The 19,730-nt window shown below is 38.3% G+C and overlaps 2 protein-coding genes across 2 annotated transcripts; both read left to right on the top strand.

Moving 5' to 3' along the window:
- The first annotated feature begins 769 nt into the window (after positions 1-769).
- sv2ba (synaptic vesicle glycoprotein 2Ba) lies at positions 770-11,446 on the top strand. The gene is given in 13 exon segments (XM_057337288.1): positions 770-875; positions 4,498-5,165; positions 5,693-5,873; positions 5,959-6,110; positions 6,188-6,321; positions 6,487-6,576; positions 6,711-6,824; positions 8,288-8,376; positions 8,511-8,675; positions 8,780-8,913; positions 9,020-9,223; positions 10,290-10,449; positions 10,592-11,446. Coding segments are annotated over 12 exon segments (2,067 nt in total). The 5' UTR covers positions 770-875; positions 4,498-4,705; the 3' UTR covers positions 10,776-11,446.
- A 2,771-nt stretch (positions 11,447-14,217) lies between these two features.
- Positions 14,218-15,265, top strand: mespba (mesoderm posterior ba). The gene is made up of 2 exons (XM_057347363.1): positions 14,218-14,874; positions 15,212-15,265. Exons 1-2 carry the CDS (start codon positions 14,218-14,220, stop codon positions 15,263-15,265), a joined length of 711 nt encoding a protein of 236 aa, XP_057203346.1.
- The last annotated feature ends 4,465 nt before the right edge of the window (positions 15,266-19,730 follow it).

Raw genomic sequence — 19,730 nt, 5'->3', positions numbered from 1 at the left:
ACTTATGTTTCTGATGTTTGATCACATAAAATTTATGATACATTTCTATATTTCATAAAATATCACAAAATCTGTGGCCCCCTGGATCCATCTTCGGGCCCCCCGGGGGACCATGGCCCCCAGTTTGAGAACCACTGGACTATTGTTCCGCTATAGTCCAACCAAAGATTCAGTCCAGGTACAAATTCTGCCTGTTTGTCAAATTTAGCCGAATTAATGGGAGAGGAGAGAAAAGGGGCGGGGCAAAAACGGGGAATCTATGTGATCTAAATATAGCCAATGGTTCTGCTGGGGTGGAGCTAATCCTCTTTGCAGTAGAATTACTGGCTGTGGGATTAGGCAGCTTTACTCTGTGCAAAACATCCACCCTCTCTCTCTAATACTGTCCCGCTGCATGCAATCTTTATTAAAGATATTTGAAGCTGAATGAGCAACTTTCTGCATTTGATGTTGTTCGGAAGGAACGCATTTATGTATTTATTTGTGTACTAACTCTGTCAGTAATACAGAAAGATATGTCTGTTGTTGACCACGAGCAATTTATCATTTTCTATCAATGGTACATATAACCTTTAGTATGGCATCACTAGAAACCCTCCATCCCCACATGCACCCCCCAAGACATACTCTATAACATCAGGTATGTTTAGACGGAATGTGGACTCTACCATTTGGCCTGCAGCACGAAGCGTAGGGAGATTCCATCAGGATGAACAGTACTCATGGGGTCGACCCATAATCCCCTGCTCTGTGCAACAGCATCCTGTTAAGGTGACATGGACGGTTTCTGAAACTCTCTGCCAGGGTTCTCCTTTGGATTGTTTTCTTTCTTTTACGCTTTCTTTAACATTATAAAAAGAGGAATTTCGATTCTGGTAAGTTACTGCAAGTTCACTTTAAATGTATTTCGAAATTGCATTCAATGTCTTTGCTTTGAAATTATGCCTAATAAACATTGCACTTGTTTTTTATGTTATAAAGTCCAATTTTGTCATCCTCAAAAATATATATATTTAATGAACTATTTATTTCAAAACGTTAAAAAATCGCAATTTACACAGATTAGATAGTAAAGATTAGTAGTAACTTTTAAATGACACAACTGCACAAGTAAATGTAATGGATCTATACTGGTTCGAAATGTCCCAAGCCATGACATGTTCCATTTTAGGATGACCAACACAGATTGTTTGCTGATTTGTATAGCCATTGACATTTTGGCTCTGTCTGGTCTCCAGAGAGATTACAAGCAATGAAAGAGAAACAAACCTGAGAATTTTTATATGTGAATATAACAATGAGAATTTTGCAAATGTTGTATTAATAACAAAATAAAACAATTTAAGTTAAGGGTATCACTGGTGCTTACATATCAAAATGCTACAGCACAATACAACAAATAGGAAAGAAAATTAAACTAAATTAAATCCAATTTATTACGCTAACAAAAGGTAACACGAGTCTTCAGAAAAAAGAATATATTTTTTGTTCCAAAAGTAAATAATTATTATTGCCTCCATGCTGTGACACTTCATGTGAGAGAATTGAATGAAGTATAATTTGACATCACATAGGTTTAAAAGGTGATATGCTCTCTGTAACAGACAGCAGGCTTCGTGGTGGTTTACAGGTGACATGCTTAAGCAAACGTGCCCTTCAGAGTTGCCCTCCATTAGGTGTCATCTCCTCCCAGTGACATCACAAAAGACACGCCCACACCATGTGTACTTTCGGCCGACATATGGACATGTCACCTGACTAGGAGTCACTTCTTATTAGACCTTTCTAATCATTCGTGTTGGCGGGGCATCTTGATAATAATGTGATAATGTTGTGTTTGACATAATTGTGTAGTTGATATTGTCAAGACTGAACTTATATATTTGCCTATATGGCAATTCAAAAATATTTTGTAAATGCATACATATCAATCCAGTCCAGTAAGAGTCTGCGTGAAGGCTTTTGGTTACAGTTTGTCTTTTGGATTTATTGCCACAGTCAGTCTAAAGTTACATAATGGCCATCTGGGAGCATCATGATGACCAGGTTTAGATAGGACATTGAGTGAACATAGAGCTCTGTAATCTCTTTTCAACCGCATTTAATATTCGGGCAAAGCAGAATTGTTTGTATTTAATGCTGAAACGCCTTTTATGCATTGACACGCTCTATGAAATTATGGAGTAATATCTGTATCTATACTGTATTTGACAAACTAGAAGCTATTGATTGATTTGTGGATTTGTGCTTTATCCAAAGCAACTTACAGTGCATTCAAGGTTCTGAATCTTATTGATCTTAGCTGCATGCTTTACAGATAAAGCGACAGGCAAATTACTTTTATTTTTCATATTGAGACATTTATCACACACCAAATTAAATCCGGTCATCTGGGAGTCATCACGCAGAATACAATTCAGATGGTTTTAAAATGGATTAAATCGCAGCTTTCATTTGTAATGTCATGTCATTATGCATGACGATATTTTTCTGTATAGTAGTGTATTATTAGTGTATCATAGATACAGACAAACATTGCTGCTAAACATACATTTATTGAGTTTACAATAAAAGAATAAGATGCAAGGTCTCTGATATTTTATAATCACCTTGTTTCAAAGTATCAGACTCTTGTTTACCTGCATGTCCCTAAAGTAATATTAACCCACCCACATGAAAAAAATACTGAAACATAACATATTTACTAATATAGTAAAACATGCTGTAGCATATTAGAGTAATTATACTATAGTATACTATTGTCACGGTTTCCCTCTTTTTCTCCCCGTGTTTCCCCCTTGGACTACATCCCCCATCATCCTCCACGTTCCTCACCTGCCAGTCATCAGTCTCATCATCAGAACTGTGTATATTCACTCATGTGCTCCCTGTACCTTTGTCTAGTCTTAAGTGTAAACGTATGTTATCGGTCAATGGGATTTACTCCAGTTTATTCCTTTTCTGTTTATTAAAGTGTTTTTAAGTTCAATCCTCGTCCGTGTTCCTGTTGCCCGTTCTGTTACAACTATAGTCCTCTGTAGAATTAAATCAGGGGTCCTCGGGTTCGGTCCTGGAGGGCCGGTGTCCTGCAGAGTTTAGCTTCGACCCTAATCAAACACACCTAAACCAGCTGATCAGGTGTGTTGAGGCAGGATGGAGCTAAACTCTGCAGGACAACGACGTTTGGGGACCCCTGCAGAAAATTAATGAACTAGTCAAAATCCGTAAAAAAAAAAAACTGTAATTTTCCGGCAGCTGGGGCTCCAGTAAAATACAATAAAATCACAGTTTTGTCATGTAAAATCAATAGTTTCTCATATTTTTCTTGTCAGTTTGCAGTCTTTTTCTGTAGTTTGATGGTTTTGAAATTTAAAAAATACGTAAAACTACAGTTCTTACAGTTTACATGAAAAATCTGTATAAAAATAACAGTGTGAAAATTGTATTTTTTTTACAGTGTGCTTTATTATTTTAATATCTTAAAGAAGACTGTAAAGACCATAATTTGTAAATGATATAATAACAAAATGGAATTTTCATTTTTTAGTTTACAGAATTTTCATGTTTTGTGAAATGCGGTTAAAAAAACAAATTACAGAAATATCCTGCAACTTTACAAGTCAAGTGTACAATAACATGAAAAACGTTAATTTTACTTTACAAAAAATGATTTTGTTTCTTTCTGACACTCCAGCTGCTGGAATATTACCGTTTTTTACAAGATTTTTTATACAGAATTTTCTGCAGTGTACAATAGTAAGTAATATAATATACTACCCTACTTTTTCATGTGTGGTTTTATTAAAGTAAAAATTAAGTAACTGCAAACGCTAAATTTGTCTTTGCATTTACAGTTATTAGGACTAAACATTACGTGTAGTGTTTTGTTTTAAAAAATATATATATATTTCAATTAAACCAAACAAATCCAGGAAAACATAATTTCACAACACTCAAAAGTTTTAGTATAAAATGCCATGAGTAATACCCATAATCCCTTGCGTCTAAATAGTATTGATCCTTTAAGGTCAAAGAATAAGAACTGATGGGGTCTGTTCAACATGTTGTGGAGAGAATAATTAATCTCTAAATGAGAGTTTGATGTGTATTTATGTGCAGAATCACGTCATAATTCAGTCATGGTTTCCATTTAATACTCTAATTTTTTCTACGATTGAGTACCATAAGGTCAGTGTAGAGAAGAAATGTTTGATGTGAACTAATGATTTTGAGTGAAGCTGGTTTCTCTATGCATCAAGATTTCATGTTAATACCACTTAACCCAATTAGTTTCACTTTGTGCAAAAACGGCAACGGGTGTACACACAAATTTCTGGTCAAGTCAACTAATTTGGCTTTAGAGTGTTTTGTTGTATTGCATTCATATAACCACAGTTTAACCATGGTCAAACTATAGACCAGGGTACGTTTGTGGGTCCTTTGGTTTATTAAGGTGTAAAACATTTGCACTTTAAATATCCCTCACTGTTCTTGCAGGTGCATCATGTGATCTTGTGTAGAACCAACTACAAGGAAACTCAATGTCAACATAAATATTGAGGCTTTATCCTAAAAAAGGGCAATTGAGAGTTTTAAATATTCATCTTTTGCTTGGGATCTGTACGTTTCGCCAACAACGAAAAAGCTACTGTGGATTATGCAAATTTAGCTTGTTTCATCTGCCAGAACATAACATATCCCCAAAATGGACGACCCTTACCAGAACAACATAAACCAGCAGAGAGAAACCTACCCCACATATGGAGAGGGAGGAGATGATGGCTACCCCTATCAGACTGACTACCCTCCTCAGGAGGAAGATGCTGCCAGTGATGTCACCGAGGGCAACGATGAAGACGATCAAATGTACGAGGGTGAATACCAGGGCGTCCCGCACCCGGATGAGATCAAGGAGGCCCGGAGAGCCGCGCGGAGGGAGGCGAGAATGAAGGCCAGGATGGCTGCAGAGGCCGAAGAGGAGACGTTGGCGGAGCAATACGAGACCATCATGGAAGACTGCGGTCACGGGCGTTTCCAGTGGACCCTCTTCACGGTGCTAGGTTTGGCCCTTATGGCTGATGGGGTGGAGTGCTTCGTAGTGGGCTTCGTGCTGCCCAGCGCTGAGAAGGATATGTGCCTCTCCAATGCTGATAAGGGCATGCTGGGTGAGTGATGTAGAGAGTGTCAGTGCTTACGGGTATGATACAAGATCTTATTTTTATCTCTATTTGTTACGTTGCATGTAAGGAGTACATTAAATAAATGGGAATCTTTCTCTCAATACCACATTGCTCTCCCCCTTATACAAATCTAAGACCATGTTACTATATATTTGAACACCCCGCAGGTGCCAGAAGAATGAATGACACCACAAGGTAAATCTGAACAGCTTGTGTTGCGTGCCGTAGTGAGAGAGAAGCAGGAAAAGTTTCAATTAGGGATGAAAAGTACCTGCTGTCTGGCACTGTGTGTAATCCACGGGGGGTTTACAATCCCTGCCACGTGCTTGATAATCTCTCATCCCATTCTCTAATAAATTGTTTGTGAGAGAGTGTGTGTTTGTGTGAGTGTCAGAACTGTGAGGGAAGGCAAGAGAGACTGAAAGAGAGTTAGGAGGGAGTTACCGGGGCATGTTGTCACAAGAGCTATGACTGTCAATGGAAACCTGTTGTGTTGTTATTTCACGGTTCAGGTTTAATTGTGTACGTGGGCATGATGGTTGGCGCTGTGGTGTGGGGCGGTCTGGCTGATAAACTGGGTCGACGGCAGTGTTTACTCTACGCTCTGGCCATCAACAGCATCTTCTCCTTCCTGTCCTGCTTCGCCCAGGGCTACGGCTTCTTCATCTTCTTCAGACTCTGTTCAGGAATCGGGTAAGACGTTCAAAGCATGACCAAGCACACCAATGTACACTTCATGCGTTTATGGACATCAGAGCACTCTCACGATCTCCCGCAGAATCGGAGGGTCCATCCCCGTCGTGTACACATACTTCTCCGAGTTCCTGCAGATGGATAAGAGAGGAGAACATCTCAGCTGGCTCTGTCTCTTCTGGATGCTGGGAGGCCTGTACGCTTCCTTCACCGCCTGGGGAATCATCCCACATTATGGTAGTGATCCTTCGACAGTGCTCGTAGTGAGATTGTGTGTTGTCAGGGTGAGGAATGCTGAATGTTCTGTGTTGTAGGTTGGGGCTTCAGTATGGGGACAGAGTTTCAGTTCCACAGCTGGAGGGTGTTCGTGCTGGTTTGCTTCCTCCCGTCTGCGGCTGCTCTCGCTGGGCTTGTGTTTATGCCAGAAAGTCCCCGATTTCTCCTGGAGGTAATACAGGTGATAGCCTTCTGTGCTGGGTGTTGATCACTGAACGACTTTGAAAGTTTAGATGTTATGAAGTTAGTCATATAGAAAGCATGTCTTGCATTGACCTTTGCCCATTACTGCCTATTACGAGGATGCTTTTATTCAAAGCAATTTTGTCTTTTTTAGAACGCGAGACACGATGAGGCCTGGATGATCCTCAGAAAGGTCCATGACACCAACTGGAGGGCAAAAGGAGAACCAGAGAGAGTTTTTCAAGTATTTGTTTAAACTCCTAAAGCCTCTGTACTACCAGGGAAAAGTTTTGGATTTAGTCTGCCATGGTTTTTCTGAATATGGGTTTCTTTTTAGTCATTGAATGTATCTGATAAAGTCAAATGCTTCTCTTTCAGGTCTCTCAAATTAAAACACCTCTAACCCAGGATGATGAGTTCATAGAGATTCAGAGTGAAACTGGCACTGCGTTCCAGAGATTCATGGTCAGACATATGACTCTGGTCAAACAGGTATTTTACACCGATTTTACATTATTGGCTCTATTTTTTTCCCGATATGTTTAAAGGCGCGAAAGCAAATCTTACTAAAACCAAGCGGCAACCTTCCGGTCTCTCTTGTGAAGACAACACGGAAGTTACTTTAACTGCAATTCATCAACTGGCCGCTAGAGACTGGCTCCAAAAGAAAGCAGAATCTCATTCAGCCCCATGTTAGGGCGTACTCACATATATCCCGGTTGCTCTCAACTGTGCCCGAGTGCGATTGTCCCCCTCCCCACTACCCCGCTGGCCTTCGCTCACATTGTTCTTTTTTTATTTTTTATAAATTATTATTTTTTTAATAGCAAATAAACAAGTGTACATACAAAAAAAGTGCCGGCTGGGGAAATGTCGGCTAGACTGCCGACCGGGATGCCTGCCGGTTAGCCGGCTGCTGAACCGGATTGGACGCCGGCTGGAATTCCGGCTGGGCTGGACTGGACGCCGGCTGGAATGCCGGCTGGACTGGACTGGACGCCGGCTGCTGGACCGGACTGGACACCGGCTGCTGGACTGGACTGAACACCGGCTGCATTGGACTGGAAGACGGCTGGACTACCGACTGGGACGCTTGAATCGCCGGGCTGAGTGCAGACACACTCCGGCGTGATTTGCACTCACACTGCCCCCTTTTCAAACCAAACCGCGCTCCAGCCTACCTCTTCCAACCAGGCCAGGGCACAGAAAGTGAACCGCGCCCGATAGTGGTTACGAGCACTCACACTAGTCAATCACACCAGTCTTTAGGGGTTAAACGCTCCCCTGAGCGGTTCGATTGGGACAATGTGAGTAGGCCCTTAAACTGCCCAACTTTACAAGATAAAAAAAACTTGTTTACAGCCTGGTACAAAAAATGATTTTGGCCTATATAGCTAATTTGCCTGTGAGGGGGGTGAATTTTTTTATAACTCATCCGTTAAAATTATATTAAGCCTTCAAATTCTGCATAATTAAGGGCGTGGCCACTTGAGTGACAGGTGGTTTCAGCAACCAGGCACCTCAGCTCCAACCACGTCCCACCTGTTTGCCCATTTTCAATTATTCGGGAGTGACACGAAGTGATGCGCTGCTAAGATGGCGACGACGGCCGGCTCCGCCCACTTTAGGCTTCAAAAAAGCTCTTCAGAAACCTATGGGTGACATCACGGACACATCCATGTTTTATATAGTCTATGACTAAAACGAATGAATAAGATTGTAGGAATTCTTATGAATTAGCTACCTTGTAAAATACGTACGAATTCCCATTATTTCGTTATTTTACGCTGGAATACTACCGATTTTGGTATAGTGCAAAAAACCCTAAAACTACCTTGCTACACCCTCGCAGTACTTCCTCAAAATCCTGGACTAGAAAAAGTCCAATTTTCTCCCCAAAAATATACAGTTATTGTTGCAATAAAGCAGCTTTTCATTGTGTTGTGTTCCGGAAGGTCATGAAGAACATGATGTCTCTGGCTTCACCAGATCTCAGACTCCACGGCTTGTTCATTGCGATTGTTTGGTTCACTATGGCCTTCAGGTGAGAAACTCATGCATTACCATGGGTGACATCTCAAGGGTGACACCAAATGACACAGTTCTGAATCACAAATGAGTTCTGTAATGACTTTACACATACATATGCTTATAATTCATTGATCTTCCATTGTGCAGCTATTATGGGCTGGGAGTTTGGTTTCCTGACCAAATCAAGTACCTTCAGTATGAGGAATATGAGTCTAATGTCAAGATCTTCCATCGCGAGAAAGTGGAGCGATTTCATTTCAACTTCACTCTGCAGAATCAGGTTCACAAAGAGGGCTAGTATATTCACGACAGGTACGCGATCAGATTATCAACTTAATTTTTAACTTTCTCTTTCTTTAATAATATAGGATGTTTATAAAATGAATGACTAATGGAGAAATGTTCATCCCATGCAGGTTTGTCAACATCGAAATAAAAAATGTAAAGTTTGAGGACTCGCTCTTTGAGAACTGTTATTTTGAAGACATCAAATCGACAGAAACCTTTTTTGAAAACTGCACGCTTAAAAACACAGTCTTCTACAATACAGGTGCTCAATTCATGCAATTCCAACCATTTTAATATCATTGTGTGTTTGAATTATTATTTGTATTGTTCTTTGTCGTTTATATATATTTTATTTCTTTATTTTACAGATCTGTGGGAAGATTCAAAGTTCATTGACTGTAAACTGGAAAATGCAACGTTTTTACACCCCAAAAAAGGTTGCCATCTAAACTTCCAGGAGGAAAATGACATCTTGATCTATCTAGTCAGTTTCCTCGGCAGTTTGTCCGTGTTACCAGGCAACATCCTAGCTGGTCTATTGATGGATAAAATAGGGAGAATTAAAATTATAGGTGAGTGATGCATAACATTATATTAACTTACAGTATATTAATTGTTTAAAATAACTTTAATAATACGTTTTTATAAAAACATCAAACACTTTCATTATCAATTAACATACCAAAATGCATTTTAAATTTAACAATTAAAATGTGAAAAATTTTGGTTTATTACTATAAAAGGGATCCTGCCCTTAATTTAAATAAATTGATGAAATTGAAATAATTTCATTTTATTTTCCATTTTGGCACATATTGTCAGCACAGTTAATGAAATCATCAATCTGGTTTTCATTTTCATCATTTCATTTATTTATTTATTAAAATTTGTAAGGAAATCCTTTCCATATTCTTTATTCACGTTTTTATATTGAGTCGGCACATTTAACTTCACTCAGAAGTCAGAAATTAATTTATCGCAACATACAACCAGACCTATTTTTCTATAAAGGACTGCAAGTAAAGAACTGTGATTGGCATCTGAATAAAAACAAAATGCTATTTTAGTTTTTCTTGTCAAAAAGCCAGTTTGAAAATATGGATAACAACAATAATTCTACTTTAGTATTAGAAATACTACTGTAAATAAAGAGCTTACACACACTGATGGATTTACCAGAGAAACATAAAAATGATTTTATGAATCACCAATACTGTTAGTTTAGGGCATCTGTGACACAAGCCTTAAGCCCATTGCACATTGAGTCCGAAATTTGCGTCCGAAATTTCCGCACGTTAAAAAATAAATACGACCTCACGTTGTGTCAATCACATTTACACACTGCCTCCGATATTTTCGTCCGTCATAAAAAAATTCGGACCGGGTTCGATTTTCTGCGTTTTCGCATCCGTATCAAGCGTTTTGAGAGGCGTTTTATAACAATTTAGAGACACCGTACAAACCAGAGGCAAATACGAAAAAACGCATACGAAAATTTCGGACTGTATGTGCAAAGGCCTTTACACGGGGTGCCAGTCTAATAAATGTGTTAAGCACGTTAAATTGAAATGACTATCCGTGTTACTTTTTACCTGGTTAAATTTGTAAATTTGTGTATGTGTGTGTTGGTGTTTTCAGGGGTCTCTATGATGGTCTCTGCTGGCTGTACGTTCTCTCTGTTCCTGTGCTTCAATCAAGGCTCTATCATCATGTTCCAGTGTCTCTTCTTCGCATCCTGCGCAGCCGCATGGAACGGCATTGAGGTGATCACAGTGGAGCTCTATCCCGCCTCCAAAAGGTAAAACCACTGAAAGACATCTCATGCAATTGATTCATTTCTCGGTAGTTGTCTTCTAGCATTATATTTGTTAGATATTGTATTAGATCATTTCTTATTTAAAACACTTTTCTTATTCTGGTGTGCTCACTTCTGTCCTCAGGGCGACAGCGTTCGGCGTGCTGAACGGCACCTGTAAACTGGCAGCCATCATCAGCAGTTTTATCTTCGGCAAGTTTGTCAGCATCACCAAGATCATCCCCATCATCATGTCCTTCTCAGCGCTGGTTTGCGGAGGACTGCTGGCGTTTAAACTGCCCGAGACCCGGGAGCTCGTCCTTCAATGAAGAAGCCAAACTGAACACGCGTCGGGATGTCCTTTTGCTTGGGTCTCTGAACACTAAAGGACCGAGATGATGTCATGTTTCAACGATGTTATCGTAGAATTAGTTTCATTTCATCTTTTTTCTGAATCACTTTCGTAAAATGTCTACATGTGGGATCTAAAATTGTGTTGGGAAATGCTTGGAACATATTCTTACATCTTTCAGATTTCTGAATTTATTACTTTTTTCAACTAGTTTTTGTTGTGCTTTATTTATTTAGTTCTTTCACAATAGGTAGACTACTTCATTTTCACTGTGTTTTTGAATTCCCATCAACTGTTTCTCGTCAATGCCTTTTCATTAGATCGTACTGTAAGAGTGATGTTGTTTGTAAAGATACACATTTTTAAAATGGACTTAAGTTTAATGTGTTTTAAAATGTTATTTCTCAAGAATAATGTTTTATTCCTGCGAAAAACAACGTTTAGATTGTATGATCAGATTTTTGTTCATTAAAATGTGTGAATAGAAAACATTGATTGAATTCTACAAAATATGTTTTAAATGGCATTGTAGGTTTTAATAGATTTAAGGGGAGGAGAATCTATCATTCGTTAAAAAAACATCCAACTCACTTTTTATTTTATGTTCAATTATTTTTTGTTTATTCTGGGATTAAATAAAAAAAACATTATAATATAATTTGCAGTTTGTGCTTGTTATTTCCCAGTTCCCGGGTTCTTTGGCCGAGGGTTCCCATGATTCTCAGTGAGCTTCAGGGATGGACAGGCACTTGTGAAAACATGGCACACGTGTGAATCAGTCACACCTCAAGTTCTGCTCATTTATTTATGGAAAGGTGTGAAAGAGAAATCTAGAAAATGCCTTTACCAGAAATCACTGCATATGTTTTAAAAGTGAAATAGTGAATGTTACTAAAAACGGACAACGAATGAAGCTACTGTTATGAATTCTTTCATTTACGTAATTTATTTCAAGTACAGTTCTGTAAATGCATTTATTTATTAACATGACACACGCAGTGAATTTGTATTTGAAGCGACGCCTTCATTCATATCACAATGTTCATTCTTGGTACTTTGTGATTAAGTTACTTGTTACGTTTTGCACCAAACGTGTGAACGTCATCACTCCGACGGCTCGCGCAAGGGCGCGATAAAACTTCTACTCTTCCCACTCGCAGACACGCAGCTACCGAAATAAGTTCCAACAGTAACATGCATAACATCAAATACAAAATGTAAAGATGCGCTTTAGATTATCATTCTGTTTGAGATGGGTGAGAGATGAAGACGGTTCAGAGTTTTTGTGGGATTGCAGATGAGAAACACACACACACACACACACACACACACACGCACGCACACACACACACACACACACACGCACACGCACAGGTGCCAACTTTAGTCAAGTCTCTGCGTTACAGAGGTGCCAAATGTAACACAACACTTTATCACACTCACAAACAGAAGCCGTGGAGGTCACAGAGCATCGGTCACAGAGTTCAACAGAGCATCAATACATTATGGTATAGGTACGTAACTTTGAATGGTGCAAGTCAAAACCATTATTATAAAAATGATCTCTTGTAGTCAGGGTGAAACAAGACCCCTCTGCTGCTTGGGGATAAGGTTTGTTTTGCTCAAATGGCCGGCTAACTGTCTGCTATCCTTTAAATATTTTTAAAATGTTAACATACAACCTGATCACGAAACACATTAAACGTAACCGAGAATCCTTTTTAGGAAAAAACACTCTGTGCTACATGGTTTCATCGGACGCACGTGCCTTTTGGTTATAATATAACAATTGACATTAATATTGATATATATTAATTGTATGAAATGAAATTAAAACTACTCAACAGTTATTGATTCTTTGCAGAGGTTCACCGGAAGTTAAGTTTGGGCCACATAACGTTTGTTTATGTTGTTGCCGCTAAAACCGAGTCGTCAAACACACTCCTACTCATTATAGGGTCATACTCATTCTTTTCACACATAAAATAACACAAATGTAACTATGGGAGTTATACTGTGACTACTTAAAAATAAAAAAATATATCAATAATAATAGTAAAATGTTGTTTAATTGTAACTCTTTTTAGCATATTTAATTTAGCCTAAATAATTTTTCAAAAATTACAATTTTTTACATTTAAGTTCACATCTATTGTGTTAAGCACCTTTTTCTTTTTTTCTTCCAAGTCATCCATTTCCAAAACATTTTATTTATTTTCATTAAATAATAATAGTTTTGTAGTGAAATAAACTAATTTGCGCAATTGTATTTTTGCATACACAACTTTATTTTCTTACTATTTTCATGTAAGCATGTGCCTTCGGATCAAAAAGTTTCTAAAGTCAAGAGAATTATTATGCAAGTTTCTAACATTTATTTTAGTCTAGGACTAGTATTAATCCCTGTCTGGGAAACCGCCCGTAATGTTTAAAATATGCATTTTATAATGTTACACAATTTCTATTTTGTGATCAATCATTCAAGCTGTTCTTAGTGAACTTACTCTCACTTTTAGCCTCTAAATGAGACACACTGAAGCCCAAAACTGCAGCGGTGTGTGTGAATGTCACACCTGAAGTGTAATCTGCTAATGCAGTTTATTAAGCATCATTAAACATCATTAGGCTGCTTAGCTCTTTGACTTACAACCACCATACAGACAGACACTGCAATAAATGATGGAATTTCAAGTAATTTCCCTGTTTTTTTATTATTATTTATTTATTTGAAAAATAAACAAAAATCTGTTATGGAAGTGCATCAATAAACGATTGGGCTATATATTAATTGAAATACTTCAACTAAATGAAAATTAGAAACTGAAATATGGTTATGTTGAGGCACTAAAATGATTTAATCAAAAACGAAACTAAACATAAAATAGCAAAAATTTCACCCATAAACAATAAAAGCACGTAAGAAAACAGCTCAAATAAATTAAATTAACATAAAAATCGAAGTTTATTAAACAAAAAAACTTTACAAAACTAGCAACAAAACTAAAACAACTTCAGTTCACTTTAGTGGCACTCTTTATTATTGCCTATTTAGTTTAGAACAGTTTATACAAAATTTGGTATCATTTCTTAAATTTCAGAATGCCACGTTAAAATAAATGCATTTTTCTGTCTTTTTTATTTTCAAACGGCCCTTAAATGCACATCTTGTACAAAACAGATCCAACAGAACACATTGTTTGGTCAGATGTAGTGCAAACTCAGATGTTGTTTGAAGAGGAGTAAAAATTCACACCTCAGATCCTGTGGCTTCTCTGAGCCTTTCCCAGCCAGATCCAGAGGCGAGTCCTGGGGTCCGAGAGACAGCCATGGCTTTCGTAAGCCTGCAGAGGTGTCACCTCACACCTCTGAGTCCAGCATAAAAACCTTCAACCTTCAGTCCACCTACATTCAGACTCAGTATGGACAGATCAGGCAGCAACCGGTGGAGCTGTCCCAGCTCAGACTCCGAGTTCTACAGCGTTTCCTCGCCAGAGACGGTCTCGTCGGACCCATCCGTGGACCGGAGCTTCTCCCCAACCGACCGGGTCGCATGCTCCCAATCTGACAACCCGCCTGCGGTCCTCCAAGGTGCGATCAAGAGGAAACGCCGACCAAGGCTGAAGAACCCAAGCGAGCAACGGCAGAACGCCAGCGAGAAAGAGAAGTTGAGGATGAGGGATCTGACCAAAGCTCTTCATCATCTCAGGACCTACCTGCCTCCGTCGGTGGCTCCCGTGGGCCAGACGCTGACCAAGATTGAGACGCTGCGACTCACCATCCGCTACATCTCCTTTCTGTCCGCTCAGTTGGGTCTCAGCGAAGAAGAGCTGACCCACAGGAAACAAAGCCCATGTTCTCCGGAGATTTTGGGATACTTTCAGTGCAGCTCCAGGGCTGGACAATGGAGCGAGAGGGGGCAGGGTCACTGTGATGGACAGAATCAGGGAGGTGACGGCTCCACAGGACAATGTGTTGAGACGAATGTGGAGCAGTACAACGCAGAGCAAAACTTCTCAGCAAATATAGAAAGCTTCCTTCAATCACAACAAAGTGTTCAAACCACACAGTCCTATCAGGTATGATGAGAAATCTCCCGAATTTATTCGTGTATAAATAATTCATAAAAGTATACATAAAAAAATATTGAAAAGAAAGAAAAATAAGTTCCTTCATCTTCATGTGGAACACAAAAGAAGATATTCTGAGAAATGTTGTGTTGGTACAATGGAAGTCAATGGGGCACAATGTTGTTCGGTTATCAACATTCTTAAAAATGTCTTCTTTTGTCCTCTGCAGAAGAAAGAAAGTCATACAGGATTGAAATGTGAATGAATCTCCATCATGACATGTATTTATTTGGGTGAATTGTTTCTTTAAGTTCAAGAAAGTTAACTTTTCTATGCTCTATTTCAGGTGTACGGCAGAAACTTTGGTTATCAGCTTGTTCCTCAGGCTTACTGGAGCTGACCCAAACACAAACACACACATCTACACTGACGCGCGCTACTGTGTTGTGATGTGGACTTACGGCTTCTCTTCTTATGAAGCAATACATGCAAACCAAAGTTATTCCTGATATTGCAAAAATTTAAGTTATATATGTTACTCATGTCTGTCCCTTTGTAAATACGAAACTATTTTAATATGTATTTATAATAAAAAACATTTGATTAAACATGAAGTTTCTCGTTTGTTGTTCTTTACTGAAATTCTGAGAACTTTAAAAGAGCTATAAAACTCTTGCCAAACTTTTAAGCCATATCAATTAATATTGGTATTTACTATAGGTCCACTGTATTTTTCATTTCAAAATACATAAACTCACCGTTTTACATTTTGACCAGTGGAGAAAAGTCAAATTTTTAAGTATATTAAACAATTTAAACATTTAATGCAGCATTTATTTATGTATTTATGTCATGGATGTTAGAAGGTTGCGGTGCCCCGTTTCAAGTATTGGGCGAAAGGAATATAAGCGCCCTCTATCGGTCACCTTCAGCGTTCACCCAAAACAATGACATCCCTAAAACTCAGATGTACACAGACAGTCTTAAGTGAATGTATTACACAGGATGACAGGATTCATCAGGAAACCGTTAAATCGTATGTTCGATATCATATGACTACTACATCTACCATGTTTTTATTGTCATGTAACCGCATGTTCGGTCACCTAACAACCTCAAACATCATTGACTCAGGCAAAACACGTACAGTTTAACCACAAGGGCAACATATATTGGCCTGTATCACTTACATTTGAGTTCAAGGTGTGTGTTAATTATTTAACAGCTCCCCAGCTCCAGTGACTTTATGAGATTGAAAAGCGTCCATAAAAAAGTGAGGCATAAAATCTGGCAGGTATCAGTGAGTGGACCGAGGAGACTGTAAAACTTCAACCTGCCACTAGATGTCAGTGACCGCTGAGTTTGTTGAAGAATGTCGTGACGTGAACGCATTGACAAGACATGACACGCAACGTTGTGTTGGTTTGTTTTTACCGAGCACCAAGTAACAATACAGAAATGAAAGTATATGGATTAAAGACACAAAGATTTGTCCTGTCAATGGTACCAACTACAAGCGTGAATTTTGTGCAAGTGAGCAAGTGATAGCGACACATCTCCACACTTCAGAAGGGGGTTCACCCATGACAGGGCTATTGCAGCAGACTGGGGGGAAAAAACCTATTTATTGAATTTAGAAATATCTAATAATTATAATACCTTAATATACATGTTGATTGCGGAAAAATCTGAACAGATGCTATCTTAGAATTGCAATCAATGGACAAACTTGTTTTTGCCTCCAGAGTAAGTGCAGTTACCATATCTGCCAGTAGGGGCTCCAATGTGACCAATGAAATTAGGACGCGTTTATAACCTCCTAAAAAGGTTTTAAAAGTCCTTTATTATCACACTGGTGTTTTAATTACACGTGTTAATTAAACTTTTAATGCGTTTGTAATTAGTAGTAATTTTAGTCGTTTCTTTTTTCTAAGGGCTCTTAAATTATATACAAAGAAATGTCACTATTTTCAATCATTTTAAGGATAAGTTATCCACACAGGCCTTTACATACTGTAGTGGACAAAAAGCACTAAAAACAAAAACACAAATTATATTTCATCATTATCTATAAGTAATAGTTTAACCTTCTGTTGATTTGAAACTGTGTTATTAAAATGTGGTTCTGTAAATCTAAAACATATGCGCTTTTGTTCTTCTTGTTCAAGCTACTATATAGTATAACAACTATGGGGCAAATAACACAAAAAATAATCTTACTAGTTGTTTTTTACAGTACACATTAGAAAGCATTAAGAGTTCAAACACACTTTTGAAAAAAACAATTTGAGTTTGTTTGTGAAATTCATGAATTTGATGTAATTATGCGATGTTGGTCTCAATTTTCTTTAAAGCAGAACCTTGTTCATATGTTGTATTGTGCAAATTAGGGTTGTCACCATACACCGGTATGGACAATAACCGTGATATTAATAACCATTGTTGAGACAACAGTATCTGGTTGACACTCCAACAGGTGGCGATTTTGCCCTTATTTCATATTTTGCCTAAAACGCCATAATGGTTACAAACTCTCTCTTCGTTATATTTTGAGTGTTGATTTACTAGCCAAAAAAAAGAGAGAATACAAAATAAACAGAATTAAAGATGAATTTCCTGATAAAATTATTATTATTTTTCCTTTGATAGATATCGCGATACTCTCGTGATCATGAATTCTTTTATTCACTTTAATCAAAAAGTAGAAATCTGATATTAGTGCCAATGTTGTATTGTGACTTGTTAGTCATAAAATAACTATTTTTACTTTTCTTTGTCTGTCTACAATAATGATTTATCAACAGGACACTTTTCATCATAATGAAAGGTCGATGTATCGTTCGGTTGATTTAACTACAACGATAACCAAAAATATGAGTAGCAAGAGAGTTCATGTGTATTCTGCTGGTGACAAGTGAAGCTTGTGGCCGCTAATGAACTTCAACTCGATGTGAAATGCTTGTTCGCACCACTAAGTCTAGCCACAAACAAGCTTTCAGATGCTTTGAGATGTGTGACAGCCGCATTTCAAATGCATAGAACAGTTGTGTGTGAATTATAGTATGTTGTGGAATTAGGCCCCAAAGTTTATTTTACCGGCTTTCAAGAGACATCTGATGTGCAAATCTCAATCTGGAATACACACATTCAACCTTTCATCCTGCAAGGCAAATACACAATTAAAACGTGCGAATGTGTAACGATCACGTGTTAATCGACTCATAATCACATGAGTGTTAAACAAAATTAGAGGAAATCCCCAAATTAAGACACACTTGTCACCTCCGTATTCAGGATTCTCTTATAAAACCATCAGAAGGTTTCCTTTTTCTGGTTTCAGATTGATTCGTTTTTATTCTCTGGAATGTGTGGTCAAATGTGAAAAAAGAGAGCATTCCAAATGTTCATTTAATCACTATTTCTAGATGTATTGTGGTCATTCCAGTCCAGTGTCTGTTGAAGTTCAGCCAAATCAAACCTCAGGAGTGACATAAAGTCATCCAACAGCGATGTGAAAGACAAGAAACATGAAAACTGTTATAAAAAAAGAATGTTTGAACTTTTCCTAAATGCATGTAGAAATATGACTCTTGTATTGCTTAAAAGGGAATATGAACTGAAAACATACAGAGCATCTTTTTGGTTATTTTCAGCAGTTTCTACACGTTTTATTTTCTGCAATGCAAATAGAAACAATATTTTTATTTGAAATTTGGTAGAAATATTGTTACTAATTCAAAGAATGAAACAAAATGTTTTACCTAAACACATTCAGAAAAACTGAAAATCATTTTGAAATGCTCTCTTCATTTTTCTGTGGATGTATATATCCGTAGAAAAGAAAGTTTGGTGAAGTCCATGAGGAGGTTTTGAACCAACACACACAAACATTCCTGAGGTGTGACGTCACACCTACAATACAGTTGAGAAACTACACAACCATTGCATTTCAATATGAACATTAAATTAAACGAATACATAACATGTGATTATATCCATGCATTGCCCAAGGCTTTTTTTTCAAAGTTACAAAGTTTTAAGTTTAGAGTTAATCCCCTGCAGGAGTAAAATGTCACACTTGTTTGTGGGAACTGCAGTCGGCGATGTAGTCCACCACCATCTTCTGGATCAGCACCACAGGGACCCTTAGAAGGCGTCCCATTCAGACCCCTGAGGTCAGAACTTCATGTCTAGCTAAGATCGTGATGGAGGTGGTGTTAATCGTGTTAATGTGAACTTTGACAGAGGTCAGATTTCCCGATAAACCAACTTGAATATGTCGGTTGAGCTGCTGTGTTGTTTTTTTAGGGAAGGATTCTCGGCCCTGATGACATCATCTATAAATTAGCATTGACCTTGAAAGCTACAGAGACAAAATGCATATGATAAAATCTTATAACTCACCCTCGAGTCGTTTCAAATCTATATAAATGTCGTCGTTCTGGTGAACACGGGAGATATTTGGATTGGATGAATGCTTGTAACCAAACCGTTCTTGGCCACCATTGACTACCAGAGTAGGAAAAAAGACAATGATAGTCAATAGTGCCCCAGAACTGTCTGCTTTCCTACATTCTTCAACAAAGAAATGTATAAAGCGATTTTTCATTTGACACGTTTAATCGGTACTTCAGCTTATAAAATGAAAACTGGCAGTGATTGTTTGATCAAGGCTGTCTCTTCTGGATCTCACACCTCACACCTGAGTCTGGAGTAGCTGCTCTTTCCCACAGACCCCCTGCATCCAGCGTCACTTCTCCTCTCAAGTACTGACTGGAATCCTCCGAGGTGCCAACTCGCACCTCACCGAGGATATATACCAGAGCCCCGGTCCACCAGCGACCACAACACTCAACCCTCCAGCC

Source organism: Triplophysa rosa, linkage group LG1 (genome assembly GCF_024868665.1).
Source record: "Triplophysa rosa linkage group LG1, Trosa_1v2, whole genome shotgun sequence".
NCBI classification, from domain to species: domain Eukaryota; kingdom Metazoa; phylum Chordata; class Actinopteri; order Cypriniformes; family Nemacheilidae; genus Triplophysa; species Triplophysa rosa.
Note: the sequence above shows the minus strand (reverse complement) of the source record. Positions and strands in the feature narration are given on the sequence as shown.

Bases quoted from the DNA above. Each gene is read 5' to 3' on its own strand.
- mespba (XM_057347363.1), top strand. From the start codon at position 14,218: ATGGACAGATCAGGCAGCAACCGGTGGAGCTGTCCCAGCTCAGACTCC. The intron at 14,875-15,211 runs GTATGATGAGAA...GCTCTATTTCAG, and splicing joins AAACCACACAGTCCTATCAG to GTGTACGGCAGAAACTTTGG.